We start from the raw sequence: 17114 nt of genomic DNA on the forward strand, positions 1-17114 counted from the left end.
AACTGACGCAGGACCCAAGACTTTGTTAATAAGGCTGACTGAGGGCTACCTGCAAGCAGATAACCCAAATGTAATGATTGCAACAGTGAATACACTCTAACATCTACATTTATGGTAAGTGTACACAACTGTACTTTGCCTCACTTGTGATTTTAGTGATAACAAGGTGCTGTGAGACATACTGTGAGTTTTGTCTTGATGACAGCACCTCTTATTGCTTTTGATTTCTGGTTGCAGAACAAACACCATAAGGTAATAAATCTGTGTGTGTTGAAACTGTCAGTTTCTTAATTACTTGCCTTTATAACTGATGGTACTTTTGTAATATTTCCGTAGTGACATCCCGTTGAACAAAATTTTCTGTGACGATTCATGATTAGAGCATCTTTGTCTTTGTGAAGTGCGTATAGTCTTTTGCTGGCTGCAACGATGTTGGTCTTCAGGCAGGAAAATGTGGAAGAACTGTATGTAATGGGAGAAGAACTTGGGAGGTAAGAATTAAAATAAACAGAAATAAGGCACAACACAGTGTTTAAGTTGCTGCTATTTGCCTAGTTTCCACCAGATTGGACATTTGAATAAAATCTTAGCACATCTATCTCTTTTATGCAGAGTTGTTAACTATAAAACAGTGGGGAATCTAAAACTGCTGTGGGCATGAAATAGCATTTTGCTGTTTTGTATAGTTGTACGATTTTTTTGGACATATACTTGTGAGTGCGGTATGCTTCAGATACTTGTGCAGCATAGGTTTATTATGTTTTTATTTTATATATTTGTTAGCCAGGTAAGCCCACTGGACACCAGTGCCCCTTTTCAGGGGTGCTCTGAAAGCACTGTCTGATGAAGTAAACTTGCTCTGAGTCACACAATAGACAAATGGAGATGGAAGGAAGTAAACTGTGTACCTTTGACTACATGAAGCAGCTTGTTAAGCTTTTATTCTGTGTGATAACTGCCTGAATGCTTGAGACTGTATCAACAAATGCAAATTTCAGATTGTTGCAGTCATAGCTAAGTGTAGAAGGGACTGCAGTTACTGAAATCTTTTCCTCCGGTAAGTGTTTTTTTCTTTCTAATACATTTCCTATGTATGGAGTGTTTCAGCTTGATTTGTATTGATTATATTATTGTTTTTTTTGCAGGTGGGGGCTGACAAAGGTGAAATGGTCATATTAATTTGCAGTAATTCTATTAGTCATACCATCTCTGACTGTATATTATTTGGCATTCATTGCATTATTGCTTAAGGGAATAGACTCATCCTTCCACAGTTCTGGCACTTTTAAGTTAAGATGTGGTATTTTATAATTCTTTGTTTATATTTTAAAAGGACTGTGGTGCTTTTTGGTTTCATTATAGTTTCAATTTTTTGTGTGAAGTTACTGTCATTAAATGTAGTAACTTTCATTTGCTTACTTTGTTCACACCACTGAAAATGTAGTTTACTCTGAAGCTTCATTGTGTATGAGAAGGTAATGTGACATTATGTACTGTCCTTGAGTACCTATCCTAGCGTTACATAATCTAAGAAAACTAAATTTACAGCTCGTTTCCCTAGTAACTGCCCTTTCTCAATTTGTTTTTAACTCAATTTAAAACATTCCTCTAATTCTGTATTTACCAGTATTCTTATTCCTTGCATTCCAAAGCTTTGCTACCCTTTCCTGAAAGAACAAATCCTTAACAGCCGTATCAGTATGTGTATTACCCCCTCCCCTTTCTATTTTCCAGTACGTACGTGTTTTACTTACCAATTTCCCTTTTCCAAAAGACTTGGTCTGTGTGTAAGTGACCACTTAAACTGAGAGCAAGTGTTTTGGAATCTGGTCCATGTAGTAAGCCTATTTATTTATATATGTGCCTTACACCAAAGTAAATCAGTTGCAGTGAGAGCTGCTCTTTTTGAATCGGGGCAGACTTGCATTGAGAGCAACTCTTTTGGAATCTGGCTGCTTTCTTTGTATGAAAAAGCTTCTAGATATATATTCTTGGCTACTTTTCCATATAAGCTTTTACTTCTACTACATTCTCAATTATAATTAGAGTTCTGTTTTGTTTTAATAAACAGGGCAGGTTAGCAATGCATGAAATACCATAATTACCTTTTCAAATAGCTTTACAGAGTGACTTTTTTTTTCTTTTAAACTGTATTTGATCTGTTTGTAATGTTCTTTTCGTGGCTGTACATATTAAGCACTCAAATAAGTGGTGCATATAGTTTTAAAGCTTCTAGATCTTTTACTGCTATAGTGTCTCAGAACAGGGGAATGTCTAATCATAATTTTGTGCTCTCTGGCTTATGTCGGGGCTTTCCTTTGAAGGAAACTAAAGTGAAATGTTAATAAGAAGGGTTGTGTTAATTGGAATTCGATGTAAATGATGGAACAGCATATTAACCTTTTTATCCCAATGATGGAGGGGGCCAGTACCACACAGTAGCGGAGAGAGACCCTTATGAATTATATGCCGCCTCTAGGTACAGAAACAAAGCATTAAGACAACAAGCAAAATACAATGTTGATGTGCATATTATATTCAGTTGGTAAGGGATGGATAAAAAGAGAACATGCTGTGGAGCTTTTCCATTCAGAATGGGACTTGTGCCCAGTTGGACTGTTCTGGTAAACAAAAGACAAAAAAAAAGTTTGTGGAGGACTTTACATTCAGACAGAGAAACATCTGCTCATTAGTGGTGTCTTGAGACCTTGGGCCACATTCCAAAAGACTTGCCCTTTGTTTAAGTGACTTGCTGTGGTTTATTCCTGCTCTAATTCTGAAAGTCTTGTTTTTGGTGTAAGTGACTTACTTCTGCACAAGGCCTATATACAAACAGTTTTACACCAGAGGGCAGATTCCAAAAGACTTGCACTTGGAATGATGGAGTAGGTTACATTGGCAGATAAGAACACTGGCCAAAGTTTAGATCGTTCACTGTACCCATAAATCTTTAATGATTTTGTTATTTTTTTATGATGAGGCCATTTACTTTGTAATAATTCTTCATCATTTTAAACATATCTCAAGATGCTGCATTTACTGATGTTAACGTTGAGGTCATTTCCACTGCATAATATGTATTTTTGTCGACCATTTTGGTAAATTTCATTCCAATTGACAATGTTATGTTACCTAGTTATCAGTAGTCAATACATTTGGTTCTCCAAAGACAATTCTTTTTTTATATCCAAGAAAAATAATCCAAAAGAAGTTTCCTAGTGTAGAACCCTGTGAGATGCCACTCGGAACTCCTTTTGAGCAGGTGGGAAAGCCCCCCCCCATCCTGAATTGCCTAATCAGTGTTTTACTCAATGAGTTATGTATTGATTGACATTTAATGATTTTACTTTGTGGTACTATTGCTTGGAGTAATATTGGATGCCTTGGTAAGGGCAAGATAAGCAGAATACACTGCCAGCTCTTCTTGGTGAAAAATAACCAAAACAGGAAAATGGACTATAGTCTAATTCTGTCACTGAGCAAAGATTATAGTACCTTTCAAAATAAAGTTATACGTTCCACTATCAATATTGAGAAATAACACTGATAAATCAAACAACAAGAGGGATCTCTGGGCAGCCACAGAGCAAACACCAAGTCCCAACAGTGCAAAAAGTCCTTTGTGGTAAGACAAAAGGACACATAAAGGCAGACAAGTAAAGAACTTTTCATTTATTAGGTTTGTAGGTCCATATTAGGCAGGCAGTTCCAACTACATATGTTTACAGCCTAGGAAATATGGTCAGTAGGTATACTTCCCTTCTTGGTAAGATCCATACTGCTAATTTTTGGGGCAAAGTTATGTAAACCCATGCACTCATCAGGAATTGAAGGTTGCTAAGGTGCTACATGGTTTAACATGCAAGAGAAGTTTGTCACATAGCTAGAGAATTAATCTGTCCCTTGAGGAAGACTTGTGTATGGTTTGATACAAACGGAGAGTTGTGGAGTTGTTTTCCTAACATTACTGGCATTTCTGAGATGGAAAAGATCTAGTAAAACAGGATCTTTCGTAGCCTAAAATGAAAGACTGATATCTCCACAGAAGAATCTATATGAGACTGAATAAAGTGAAAAATTGCTTAATCTGTCTTGGTAGCTAAGGGATCCTAGCTCTTTTTGATTCTGTTGGTTAGAAACTAGTGAGGTCTTTCAAACTGGGGTATTTGTTCAGTAAGATAAATGCCAAAGTGTGACTTCTTTGAAATTCTTTGAAAATGTGACCAAGGCCATTGACAAGGTCAAATCTCTGCAAATAGCATACCTCGACCTGGCAAAGGCTTTTGGCACAATCCCACATTCAGGCATTACCGACAAACCTTTCAAGCTGGATGTAAACCCCTTCATTGTAAGATAGGTTGCTAACTGGCTCACAAACCGAACACACACTGTCAAAGTGGGTGACTCCACATCAACCAGCAGACCTGTTACCAGTGAGGTGCCACAGGGGTCAGTGCTGGGCCACCTGCTGTTTGGTATGTACTTCTCAGAAGTACAGCTCAAAACTAGGGTTGTGGCTGACCACGTTTGTAGACGACTGCAAACTAGGTGTAATCATTGTATCCGCAAATGATGTCTGTGTACTCCAGGAGGGTCTCACATAAACCAGTGACTGGTGTTTAGTCGCTGTCTCAAACTGAATGTAAAGAAATGCATCATCATCCCCTTCGGCACAAACAATATCCCCTCACACTATCAAATCGACAACAATACCCTAAGTAGCCATGAAGTGATAAGGGACCTGGGATCACAACTCGACAGCAGCATTAAATCTGAAGTAGGCAGACTTCATTTGTCTGCAACCTGTGGGTATCGGATCCGACCTCGGATCCGAGCCGGCATTTCAAAAGCTTTAGGCTCCGAGCTCCTAGCTCCTCCCTCTTACCCATAACCCCTTGCCAAGCCCCGACTGACCTCAGATTTCGTTTGCCGCTTTCAAGTTGCGACGGATTCCAGAGCTCCTAGTACAGATAAGCTGTTTTTGACAGAAAAATTTTCAAAAACTTTAACTTTTTTAATTTTATTAGTTAGAAGTGATTGTGTTAGGCTTTCCTCTCTCTTTATTTTAAACTTTTCACGGGTTTTGCGTAGTTTGTGTGTGTGTGTTTGTTTGAGGCCTGTTAGGGCTTAAAATGTCTGAAGCCCATAAGGCTGTATTCTCCAAATGTACCGAGTGTGGTCATAAGCTGTCCCCAGCGGATGGCCACACTCGGTCGAATCTTGGGGTTGAACACCTGTCATCTGGTTGTACCATTTGTGCAGGGTTCAACCCCCGAGCTTTGAGGGAGCGGAGGTCGAAGCTGGTGCTGGCGGACTTCTCCTCCAGATACCGCCGCTTCTGCCCCTTCTACTCAGCAAGCAGTTGCTGTGGGCTCTCCTCCTCCGGCTGGGACTCAACCTCCCTCTAAAATGCCGGAGGAGAGAGAGTCTTCTAGGGAGAGAGAGAAGGAGAGGCACAGGGAGAGGCACCACAAGCGGAGAGCGAAACCTCCAGTTCGGCTCCTCCATCTAAGCGGCCTCCCTGTGCCTTCTAGCTTTCCTCCTCCTCGGCTCCACTCCCCTCGGTTCTCTCCTGGGCCCGAGGAGGAGGAGGCTAGCCCTTCAGCGAGGTCCCCAAGGCGGCTCTCTAGGTCCGCTTCGGTGGCCTCCACCAGATCCACATTCTCCATGAGTGAAGCAGATATGGACCAGATGATGAGGAAATTCATCCAGGCCCAAATGCAAATGGGAGTGCTCCTAGCCCCCCCCCCCCATCCGGGAGGGGCTTCGACCCCTTTTTTCGCCCCTTTGGCTCCTTCTCCGACCCATACCATGGGTTCGGAGCTGTCGGCGCCGGGCAGAGTTGGATCCGGGGGTGGGTCGGATCCGATAGGTCGGCGCACCTCGGATCCGGCCCCATCCCTTGAGTGCTTGGTGCCGGACCCGACCTCTCGGAGCCGAGGACCGAGCCTCGGGTCCGAGGGAGCTGGTGTGTCTTCGGCTCCGTCTAGGTCGGAGCACACCGGTCTCTTGGATCCAACGGTCTCGGCTCCGGCTCCGATCCGTGCGTCGGATCCGAGTGGGGGTCGGCTCTCGGGGTTTAGGGAAGCTGGCTCCCCCTCGGCCTTCGACGTAGTGGAAAGGGCACTGTTGAGGACTACCTGACCCCCGGTCCCTGCCACGGCTCCATCCCGCACTCCCTTGCAGTTGGGCCAGGCCCTCACCAGCCGGTCCCAGGGACAGCCCGCCTCGATGTCCCAAGTAGTTCCCTTGGAACATCCAGCTGCGGAAGAGTACTCCTCGGACAGCCCCCCGAAGAAGTACCTCGGAAGCGTAAGTGCAAAAGGAGGCACATGGACTCCCCCGAGTCCGTTACCGAAGACACAGACTTGGATGAAGGGGAGGGCTCCCCAAGGTCACCCCTGAAGACGTCTCATTTGGAGACATTATGGAAATGTTGAGGATCAGGGGGGGTGGTCTGCCCCCAAGGCCTCCTCAGACGAGTCTGTGTTCTTGGAGGCATTCGAGGCGGGCCCATCTACCTCTTGGGTGTCCCCTCCTGCCGACCCTCTGGTGGACCTTATATCCATCAGAGCGTGGAAGGATCCGGACACCGTTGAGCCTGTACCTAAGCGTCCTGACCGTATCCTTTCCCCTCCGGCGGACCGCACTCACTGGAGCAAAGGCCCCCAGTAGATGCCATGATGATGGCTGCAGCCACTAAGAGGGAGTTGGCCCAGGAGAGTTCCTCTATGCATCCTCCGGGCAAGGAGTCCCGCTCGATGGATCGCACTGGGAAGCGAGTTTTCAGTTCAGCAACCTTCTCTTTGAGAGCGCTGAACTACATGGCACACGCCATCAGGATGCAGCGGGATCTGCTTAAAGAATACGCTGCATCTCCCCAGAGTCCATGTCGGTGAGGATAAACAGGTATACTCCACCGAATGGCCACTCTCAGATCAGTTTCGAATACATCTATGCGGCTGCTTTCTCACGCTACTGAGGGAGCTGCTAGAGCCAGCGGAGCAGGCCTAGTCATGAGGCGACAGGCCTGGCTCCGCCACTGTGATTTTGCAGAGCCCTTCAAGGCGACCTTCGCGAATGCCCCCTTCGATGGTTCTGCCTTGTTTGGCAAGACTGTTCGAAACATTAGTCCAGAGCGAGAAGGACGGGAAGACGCTGTCTGCCGTCGGAGTCCGCTTCTCAGCTCCCCAGAGGTCCTTCTCGAAGAACCAAAAGGGACAGAAGAAGATGTGGTACCGGAAATCGCAGCAGTCCCAACCTGCTCCGGATAACCAGTCCTTCCGTGGCAGAGGAGGACGGGGAGGTCGCCGTCCTAGAGGCAGGGGGGCTCCTAGCAACTTTGGGTCCAGAGAACCTTTCTCTGATAGGCCCACGCAGCAGCCCTGAAGGGTTGCCCGGCTGTCCGTCTCTGGAGGCAGTCGGGGGGCGTTTTTCGAGGCACCTGACTTCTTGGGAGTCCATCACAACAGACCGTTGGGTGCTTCGTGCGATATCCAGAGGTTATACAATTCCCCTGTACAAGGTTCCCAGATCTCGCAGCCTCCCAGATGTTCCACCCGACCAAAGGGAGGCAGCAGCTATCGAAATTGGACAGCTGCTAGAAAAAAGAGCTATCCAGTGCGTCCCCCCAGATCAAACCGGGTCAGGGTTTTACTCCAGGTTCTTTTTAGTGCCAAAGAAAACGGGGGACTTAAGACCGATCTTAGATCTTTCCCTGCTGAACCTGTCAGTAACCAAGCAAAAGTTCCGGATGGTCACCCTTTAATCTATACTCCCCCTCTTGAGGGAGAACGACTGGATGTGCTCCATCGACCTCAAGGACGCGTACTACCACATTCGCATGGACAAACGGTCCAGGAGGTTTCTTCGCTTCCGGCTGGGAGCCAGTCATTATCAGTTCAGGGCCCTTCCCTTTGGTCTCACCTCAGCCCCCAGGGTGTTCACCAAGGTCTTAGCTGTTGTAGCGGCCCACCTGAGGCTCCAGGGATTACAGGTCTTTCCGTACCTGGACGACTGGCTTCTGACAGCATCATCAAGGCATCTTCTGTGCTCAGCCAGGGACTACTTTCTTCGACTAGCCCCAAGGTTGGGCATCACTGTCAACTGGGAGAAATCTTTGCTGCACCCCACACAAGTTATAGATTTCATAGGAGGAAGGCTAAACACCAGGTCAATGCGAGCCTTCCTCACTCCAGACAGAATTGCCAACCTGAAGTGTCATGTAGCAGCGGTCCTGCAACCATTTCCGACTGCAGCTTCGGTCCTGAGGGCCCTAGGTTCGATGGCGGCAGCTATCCCGCTTCTTATTCATGCGCGCCTACGCATGCGGGTTCTTCAATGGACCCTTCAGGTTCAGTGGTCCCCTCTCAACTCTCCGATAGCGGTCAGCAAAGCGTGCAAGGATTCCCTTCTTTGGTGGCTTCTGTCTCCGGAGCCCCTGACAGGGAGACCTTTTTGTGCTGCTTTTCCCCGAGCCACAGTGACCACGGACGCTTCCTGCCTCGGGTGGGGGGGGCATTCTGCGGGAAAGATTGTCCAAGGCACGTGGAACCCCACAGAGATGTCGTTGCATATAAATGTCCTGGAAATGAGGGCAGTGCTCCTAGCGTTGCAAGCACTTCACCACGTTCTTCCTTCAGGGACTATTGCGATTCAGACAGACAACATGTCGGTAGTCTGGTACATCAACAAACAGGGAGGAACCAGGTCCTATCCCCTTTGTCGGGAGGCCATGAGAGTCTGGGAATGGGCAATTTCCACCAAACGCTTTCTGGTAGCAACGCACATTCTGGGAAAATCCAACATCCTTGCGGACAAACTCAGTCGCACCATTCTGTCACCTCACGAGTGGTCTCTCAATCCTCAGGTAGCGAAGAAGATTTTTGCCGTTTGGGGGCAACCCTGTTGCGATCTTTTTGCCTCTCCCTCAAACGCCAAATGCGACAATTTCTTCGCTCTGCTTCCCCCACCAGGGGAATTCCCGAGAGATGCGCTGGTGCATGCTTGGCCTCCCGGTCTCTTTTATGCCTATCCTCCACTACCTCTGATGCAGAGGCTTCTGCAGAAAGCCAACAGTTTGGGGAGCAGAATGATTCTCATTGCCCCGTTCTGGCCTCGTCAACCCTGGTTCCCCTTTGTATGGTCTCACAAAATCAATCCACCCTGGATTCTGGATCCGATTCCGGATCTCATCTCCCACCCTCTGGGAATTTCGGTTCCCAATCTACACACCCTGAAATTGACAGCTTGGCTGCTCCAGTTCCATCCTTGATTAGGACTCCCGGTATCTCGTCACCGGTCAAGGCCATTTTAGTGGCAGCTCATAAACCTTCCACCAGGCAGGTTTATCGGAGTAAATGGAAGAGATTCTCTATTTGGGCGGTTCAGAGAACTTTGGATCCTTTCTCAGCACCTATGTCAGCAGTGCTGGATTTTTAACAGATCTCTTTCATCAAGGGGCAAGTTCTTCCACGATTAAGGTACAATTGGCAGCCATCTCAAGCATTATCACATTGGTCATGAGACAGCTCCCTCATGACGGCTAAATTGTGCAAAACCTTTCTCAAAGGGATTTTTTATTGAGGCCTCCAGTCAAGGAGATTGTACCACCTTGGGATCTATCCTTAGTTCTGCAAGCCCTTACTGCTCCTCCCTTCGAGCCTGCAGCTTCTACAGACCTAAAGTACCTTTCCTGGAAGACTGCCTTCTTAGTAGCTATCACTTCAGCCAGAAGAGTGTCTGAACTTCAGGCTCTATGCAACGCCTTACCTTTCTTTCTTTCCAGATAGGGTGTGCCCCAGGACCAACCCATCTTTTCTCGCCAAGGTCTCTTCAGAATCTAATATCAACCAGTCAATCAATTTACCTGTGTTTTTTCCCAAGTACTCAAACAAAGGAGAATACAAATTACATTCTTTGGATGTTCATAGACAATTACGATTTTATATTCACAGAACAGCTGGTCACAGGCAATCAGATCAGCTGTTCGTCTCCTTTGCTAAATTTGCTTTGGGTAAAGCAGTGTCTAAAGTCACACTGTCTAGGTGGATTGCTAATTGTATTCTGCAGGCTTATGACACTTCAGGTAGACCTGCTCCACAGAGGGTTACGGCTCATTCTACTAGGGCAGTCTCCACGTCAGCCGCCTTTAAGTCCCGTGTGTCATTGGATGATATCTGCGCGGCAGCTACTTGGGCCTCGCCTCATACCTTTATTTCTCATTATAAAGTGGATGTTGTTTCCAGAGGAAGAGCATCCTTTGGCTCAGCGGTGCTCCGGAACATCCTTCCATGACGGCCCAAGATTCAGGTAGCTGGGGACTCTGTCCCACAGGTTGCAGACAAATGAAGTCTGCCTACTTCAGATTTAGAAGTTATGTACTCACCATAACGTTCCATCTGAGTAGGTGACTTCATTTGGATGCAACCACCCCCCCCTCCACCCCCCTGACCTTTATAGAGCGAGTATTTATGCTTTTGTTCATGTACTGTAGTCAGTATTATTTAGGCAAACTCAATCTGAGGTCAGTCAGGGCTTGGCAAGGGGTTATGGGTAAGAGGGAGGAGCTAGGAGCTCGGAGCCTAAAGCTTTTGAAATGCCGGCTCGGATCCGAGGTCGGATCCGATACCCACAGGTTGCATCCAAATGAAGTCACCTACTCAGATGGAATGTTATGGTGAGTACATAACTTCTAATTTCGACCATGTCTACTATAGTAAGGAAAGCTGTCTATGTAGAGCATTTGATTAGTAGAGGCATCGTCTTGAGAGCAAAAGAAATTATAAACCCCCTATACTCTGCACTTATCCGGCCCATAATTGAGTATAATACCCCATTTGGCATATACCATATTAAACACCTGCAGCAATTGGAGAGACCATAGAGGTTTCTAACAAAGAAGATCAAGGGGCTCCAACATGTGCCTTACACAGACTGACTAAAGTCCCTGTCACTATACTCTGTATCATGTAGTCTTTCTAGGGGAGACTTATGGCTGGTCTACAAAGCAATCAAACACCTGAACCTAATGAATTTGCTGCATATCCATAAATCAAATGGGACTAGGGCTTCTCATTCCTGGGACCCAAATATGGCCTGGAACTTAAATATAGGACATGGTGGAGGGACTGATTTATCTCCCAGCGAGGCTACCAATTCATGTGAAACAGAGCACCTCTATGACACTGTTTAAGAAGAACCTGGATGAGTGAATGGGGCACCATAAATTGTTACCAGGGATAGTGCCCACAACTCTCCTGGACATGGGCAGTCATCACTAAATGCAGTCTTTGGTATTGACTAGCATTTCTATGGTATTACATTGGGTTGAAACGGCTAGGCTTAAAGTAACTTCTGGGTTGATAGCCTAGTAATCTCCTATGATCCTTTTTATCTTTAGTACCTGAGTTGGGAATTGTGTTAAATGCCACAGGCAGTATGCACTATTTTACCCTTATCCTTGGCCCTAGTGGCTTTCTCAAAGAAGTCCACCTGATAGGGCAGGCATGACCTGCCTTTGACAAATACGAACTGGGCTGGGTCCAATGTTTGGAGATTTCTTCTGTCATTATTTATCAGGTCCATGATTATTATTTGCATAACCTTGCATATAAGACTAGTCAAAATTTTGGGTTTGTTGGTGGTCCCCCTTTATGCAGAGGGATGACTGTTGCTGTCCTCCACTCCACAGAGACCAAGCCAGTCTGGTGACTGTGGTTAAATAGAGATCCTAGTGGGTTTGATAGGTCCTGTATCAAGCTATTTCAGAGGCAACCTGAGATGTTGGGATCCATTGAGGGTCTATTTTTAGGTATAGGAAGCATGGTGGCAACCTGTTCCTTGGTGGTGATTGGTAGAGGAATGGTGGAAGGTATTTCATGGAGGCAAACCAGAGGTGAAATTTGTGCTGAATTTATCTGCCTGCAGACTTGCCATATTTTCTGGCTGAGTATAGGTGATGTCTTCTACAACTAACTCCATACATTGTTGGGTGTTGCCCTTAAGATTGTGGACATAAATGAAAAATGCCTTATGGTTATCCTTGGCTTGGTAGGCTATTTTTGCTTCAAAATTTACTGTTGAAGACTTGACTAGTCCACTGATTTGCTTGCTTAAACTAATGAGAGAGTTTTTGCTGTGCTGCGCACATTCTGTCTTGTAGACAAGATTTTCTTTCTTTTGTTGTGTAACATATTTATACGAGAGGTCCACCAGGGTGGTTTGTTGTGGATTGCCCTAGACTTATTTTGGTCTAGTACTGCTGTTTATGTGCAGTTGTTTATATGGTTGTACAGGGCTTTTGTGTACACCTCTGCATAGGCTTCTATGTTTTCTAGGTTTGGGGGAGCTTGGAAATTAGCTATGCTGTCACTTAATAGCAAGTACTTTGCCTTAGAAAAATTCTTGAAGGTTATGGTGTTAGGTGGAGGGGTTCTGATTTTATATTTATTTCAAGGGAGACCACTTTGTGATCTGATATAACCAGTGAGGACATCACACTTTGGGGGAGGGGGGTGCACTGCTCTCCCAGATGGGAGTGCAGACTAGTTGCTTCAGGGCATTCACATTGATAAGGTCTAGAAATCTTCGAGCCTGCATAACAGTGGCTGTGTATGTTACCCAGTTTATGGAGGGGTAGGTGTAATCACACATGAGTATGGCATTGGGCTGAATGGCAAGTAATTCTAGTAAATTCAGGTATGCAGTATGGTTTTCCTGGTTCATGGTGGGGGACCTCTAGCTAGCAAGGATTTAGTAAGAGATTTTTCCTGTGGTTATTTGGACATAGAGTAACTCAAGCATGTCATATTGTTTGTTCAGTCTTGAGGTGTGCTTATCCTTTATGTAGATGGATATGCCTCCACCTGTTGTCCTTTCATGTGCCCTGGGTGGCCGGAATGTGTAAAGGGCATTATAACCTTGCACAGCTGGGGTGCTTTCCATGGCGTTGAATTATGTTTCAGTTATTGCACAGATATCAGCATCCTCTAGGGTGAGGAGTACATTCAGGGTGTGCAGTTTCTTGTTGAGACTCCTAGCATTGAGCAGTAGTAACTTTAGCTTATCCTGAGTGGATTTGGCTATGTTGGAAGTCTATCTGACAATGCCCAAAAAAGCACTATAGGAGTGGATAATGTTTTGGCCAATATCCAAAAGCCTAGTAGCTACAGGGGGAAACCATCCCTGGCAAAGCAGCATGGCCTATCAATTGTGTTCTTCAGGCTGACAAATATTAGACCACATTGGAATGACACTAGTAGCAATGCCAAATATTGAGGTCAGTCATTTTCTGTTGTAGTGGTATTGTTGCATCATCTTTGGAGATGGTAGAGTGCTGTTTAGTTGTAGGCTTTTACCTGCCTGTGACTTATTCTGAGAACTCAATCGTGTTATAGGACGAAAGATGTTCTCCAGTGGGAAGATGAGGATTTTTCTGAAGCCCAGGTGGTGGGGTTGAGGGGCTGCCCTTCAAACCACCATTAACAACAGTAACCCTCACCACTAATTCCTCAGATATGACTTGGGGAGCAAATGAGAACCCTTCAGCTCCAGGTGAAGTGGAGGTATCTTGCAGAGCACCTTTATCAACAGTGATACTTACCACTAATCCCTCGGATATGACTTGGGGAGCATGTTGGAGCCTTTCATTTTCACGGGACCTGGGAAGCTGAAATGAGAAAAGTGTACAAATGTCATAAAGATGATGGTGGTCAATGTTCATCGTGCATACAGCTGCAGTAATCACAGATGGGTTTTCAGCCGTCAGGCGGTCCCTCGGTCGGCCGAATTCCAAAGTCTTGGTCCGGCGTCGGTTGTCGTCGCTTACTCTTCTGACGTCAGGAAGGCCAGAGTATATAAGACACAGCCGACGCCATGTTCTTCAGTCTTTTTGCCAAGGTGCCCGAAGCAGAAGCAGTTCGCAAGTGCCGGTCGGCCAGCTCCTGATTTACGAAAATATTTGGAACCGAAGTTTTCATTAAATCTAAGTACCCCGTTGGGGAAACTTTTCTTGCCTCAGACCGATGTCAGAAAAAGTTAATAATAGTATTTCTTGTGGGAAGCAAATACCGCATAAGGATTTCCATTCCCTTTGCATACCTTGTTTGGGCCCAGACCACGACGTCTCGGGCTGTTGCTTTTGCGCTACCTTCAATAAACGCACTATCAAGCGTCGGGCGGAGTTCACCCAACACCATTTTGGTAAAGCTTTTGACTATAAAATGTCGTCGGACACTCCGACTACCGTTTTATCCAAAAAACGCAAGGAAAAGGACCGACACGCGAGGTCCGCTGTCTCCACCGACACCACGCCGAAACAGGCTACACGTGGTCCGGTTCTCAGCGAGACGCCTTTGCAGTCCCTGACTACCGACGACACTCCTTTGGCGGTGTCTTCTGTACCCGAGACCGCTGGGTCATCGGCCCTTTCCCAGACTACAACCGAAGCCCCGGCTTATGTCGAGCCTACTAATGTGGACAGATCTACCTCCACCCATGGTGTATTTAGGCCTTCATCTTCTTTTTCTATTAAGGCCTTTACTAAATCCAAAGCAGCCAGGCATCACACTAGGCCTGCTGCTCAAGGCCCATCTCCTGGACCCATGCCTAAGAAACAGATGCTTAAAATGGCTGAGGATCTAATAACTCTCATCAGAGGTTCTCAGCCCCCTCCTGACAAGAGACCCAGAGTGGAGGAAGAATCCCCTCTTCTGATCAGGGATCCATTTTATCAGAGCATTCTGATGCAGAGGAACACTCTTACTCCCCTTTTGAGGATTCGGATGCAGAACAGTCCATTCCTTCTGTATCCCCCCCTGAGGATTTTTCTTTTGGGGAAACCTTGCACACCTTGAGGGAGCACTTCCATTGGGAAGGCCAAGACTTTTCAGATTCCAAGAAAAGACTTGGGGAATTTCTTTGGTTACCTCAGCACAGACCTCTGGCTCTACCCCCTGTTTTGGAGGTACTGGATGATGTCTATTCGGAGGCTTGTCTTAATCCTGATTCTCTGCCTCCTGCACCAGTAAAGCCTGATACATATTACAGAGTACACAGTTCTCACCAATTTCTCTACAAAGGCCATAATGCTGACCCTGAAACTATTTCACAAGGCCCTAAGGGATTAAAGGCCTCCACTGCCAAGAATCCACTTCCTGCAGAAAGGGAATCTAGATCTCTAGAAAGGTGGGGTAAGAAGGTATATACCTCGGCCACCCTAGCCATGAGGGCCTTAAACTGCCAGTTTCACATGATTAAATATCAACAGTTCCTGTTATCACAATTAAAAAACAAAATGTCTCAACCTGAACAACCAGATTGAAAAGAGTTACAGGATATGATGCATAGTGCGGAACAAGTGGGTAAACACACCTTACAATGTGGTTATGATGCCCTAGAGGCCTCCAGTAGAGCGGCTGCTACAGGATCAGTCATTCGCAGACATGCCTGGCTTAGGGAACAAAATTTGCCTGATCATGTGAAAGCTAAACTTCTTGATGCTCCTTTACAAAAGGATGTACTTTTTGGTACTAATGCTGAGGATATACTACGAAAAATGGAAGAAAAAGCCAAATCTATGCAAACTGTCAAAGCTTTCTTACAGGTCCAGCCACCACGATTTAGCAGGAATTGGCCTTCAAAAAACTGGTCCTTTCCAGCCACTGACAAGCCCCAAAGAGGTAGATACAGACGCACAAGGGGCAGAGGGCAGTCACAAGGATCATATAGAGGCAGACAATGGCAATCTCCAGCACCAAGAGGTGGTGAAGACAGTGCACAACAATACAGGAAGCAAACCCAATGACTCCCTCATTTCCATGCCAAGCAAGTCTCAGCTGGCAGCACCTTTGGGAGGGAAACTAGCATTATTTGCAAGCAATTGGCATATTGTCACAACAGACAAATGGATACTGGACATTATAAACAGAGGCTACAAATTTCAATTTCACACTCTTCCAAAATGAGAGGCATGCCAAACCTACCACAAAATCAAAGGGTAGAGGCACAACTGCAAATTTCAAAGCTCCTAAACATGAGAGCTATACAAAAGGTACCTACGCACCAACAAGGTCAAGGTTTTTATTCAAGACTCTTCCTGGTACCAAGAAAAGGAACCGACTGGAGACCCATTCTGGACTTCTCCATCCTAAACACATTTCTACTGCACAAAATTCAAGATGCTCACATTACAGCAACTTCTTCCCATGCTGGGCAAGGAGTTTTGGCTGGTAACATTGGACCTCAAGGAGGCATACCTGCATGTCCCAATCAGACAAAGCTGCAGAAGATACCTCAGATTTCTTGCAGGTTCAATCTACTATCAATTCTCTGCATTGCCCTTTGGCTTATCTACTGCGCCCAGAGTATTCACAAAGTGCCTGGCATCAGTGATTGCCTATTGCAGACTTCAAGGAATACAAATTTACCCTTATCTGGACGACTGCCTGATCCAAGCGGACAGCAAACATATACTACTGGAACATCTGGCATATGTGACACGGTTACTGCTTTCTCTGGGATACACCATCAACAAGGAGAAATCAAGGCTAACACCATCTCAGAAAATAACCTTCCTGGGTGCCAGCTTGGACACAAACACCCAGATGGCATACCTTACGCCAGAAAAACAAGGGCAATTATCTCAGTACTTCAAAACACTAGCAACAAGTACCAGGCTTACTGCAAGGAAAATCCTGCAGGCTCTGGGATTCATGGCATCTTGCATTCTTCTAATCCCATGTGCAAAGCTGCATATGAGGAAACTTCAATGGTACCTAAAAAATCTATGGTCTCAACACAGTCACAGCTTGGAAACAATTATACCAATAATTCCATGTCTGCAAAAGGAATTTCTATGGTGGGCCCAAGCATGTCAAGTAAACACAGGCCTTCCATTCTGCAAGCCTCAAGCAAAACAAGTCATAACCACAGACTCCTCAGATTACGCCTGGGGGGCGCACATGAAGGACAGGTGCATTCAGGGCAGATGGTCCCAAAAGGAAAAGCACCTTCACATCAATCAAAAAGAAATGCTAGCAGTAATAAATGCAATTACAGCTTTCAAGGACTTCCTGCATCCAGGACAATTACTGATAAGAACAGACAACACCACA

The 17114-nt window shown here is 45.7% G+C and overlaps 1 protein-coding gene across 1 annotated transcript in view; it reads left to right on the plus strand.

Annotated features, from left to right (window-relative positions):
- The window catches only part of DAPK3 (death associated protein kinase 3), a 923922-nt gene that overhangs the window by 453145 nt on the left and 453663 nt on the right, over positions 1-17114 (plus strand). The window contains exon 2 of the mRNA XM_044054084.1: positions 337-491. Coding sequence (XP_043910019.1) covers positions 430-491 — 62 coding nt within the window. The 5' untranslated portion in view covers positions 337-429. The remainder of the gene's footprint in view (positions 1-336; positions 492-17114) is intronic.

This window comes from Protopterus annectens, chromosome 13.part0 (genome assembly GCF_019279795.1).
Source record: "Protopterus annectens isolate FY-2018-M chromosome 13.part0, PAN1.0, whole genome shotgun sequence".
Lineage (NCBI taxonomy): Eukaryota > Metazoa > Chordata > Ceratodontiformes > Protopteridae > Protopterus > Protopterus annectens.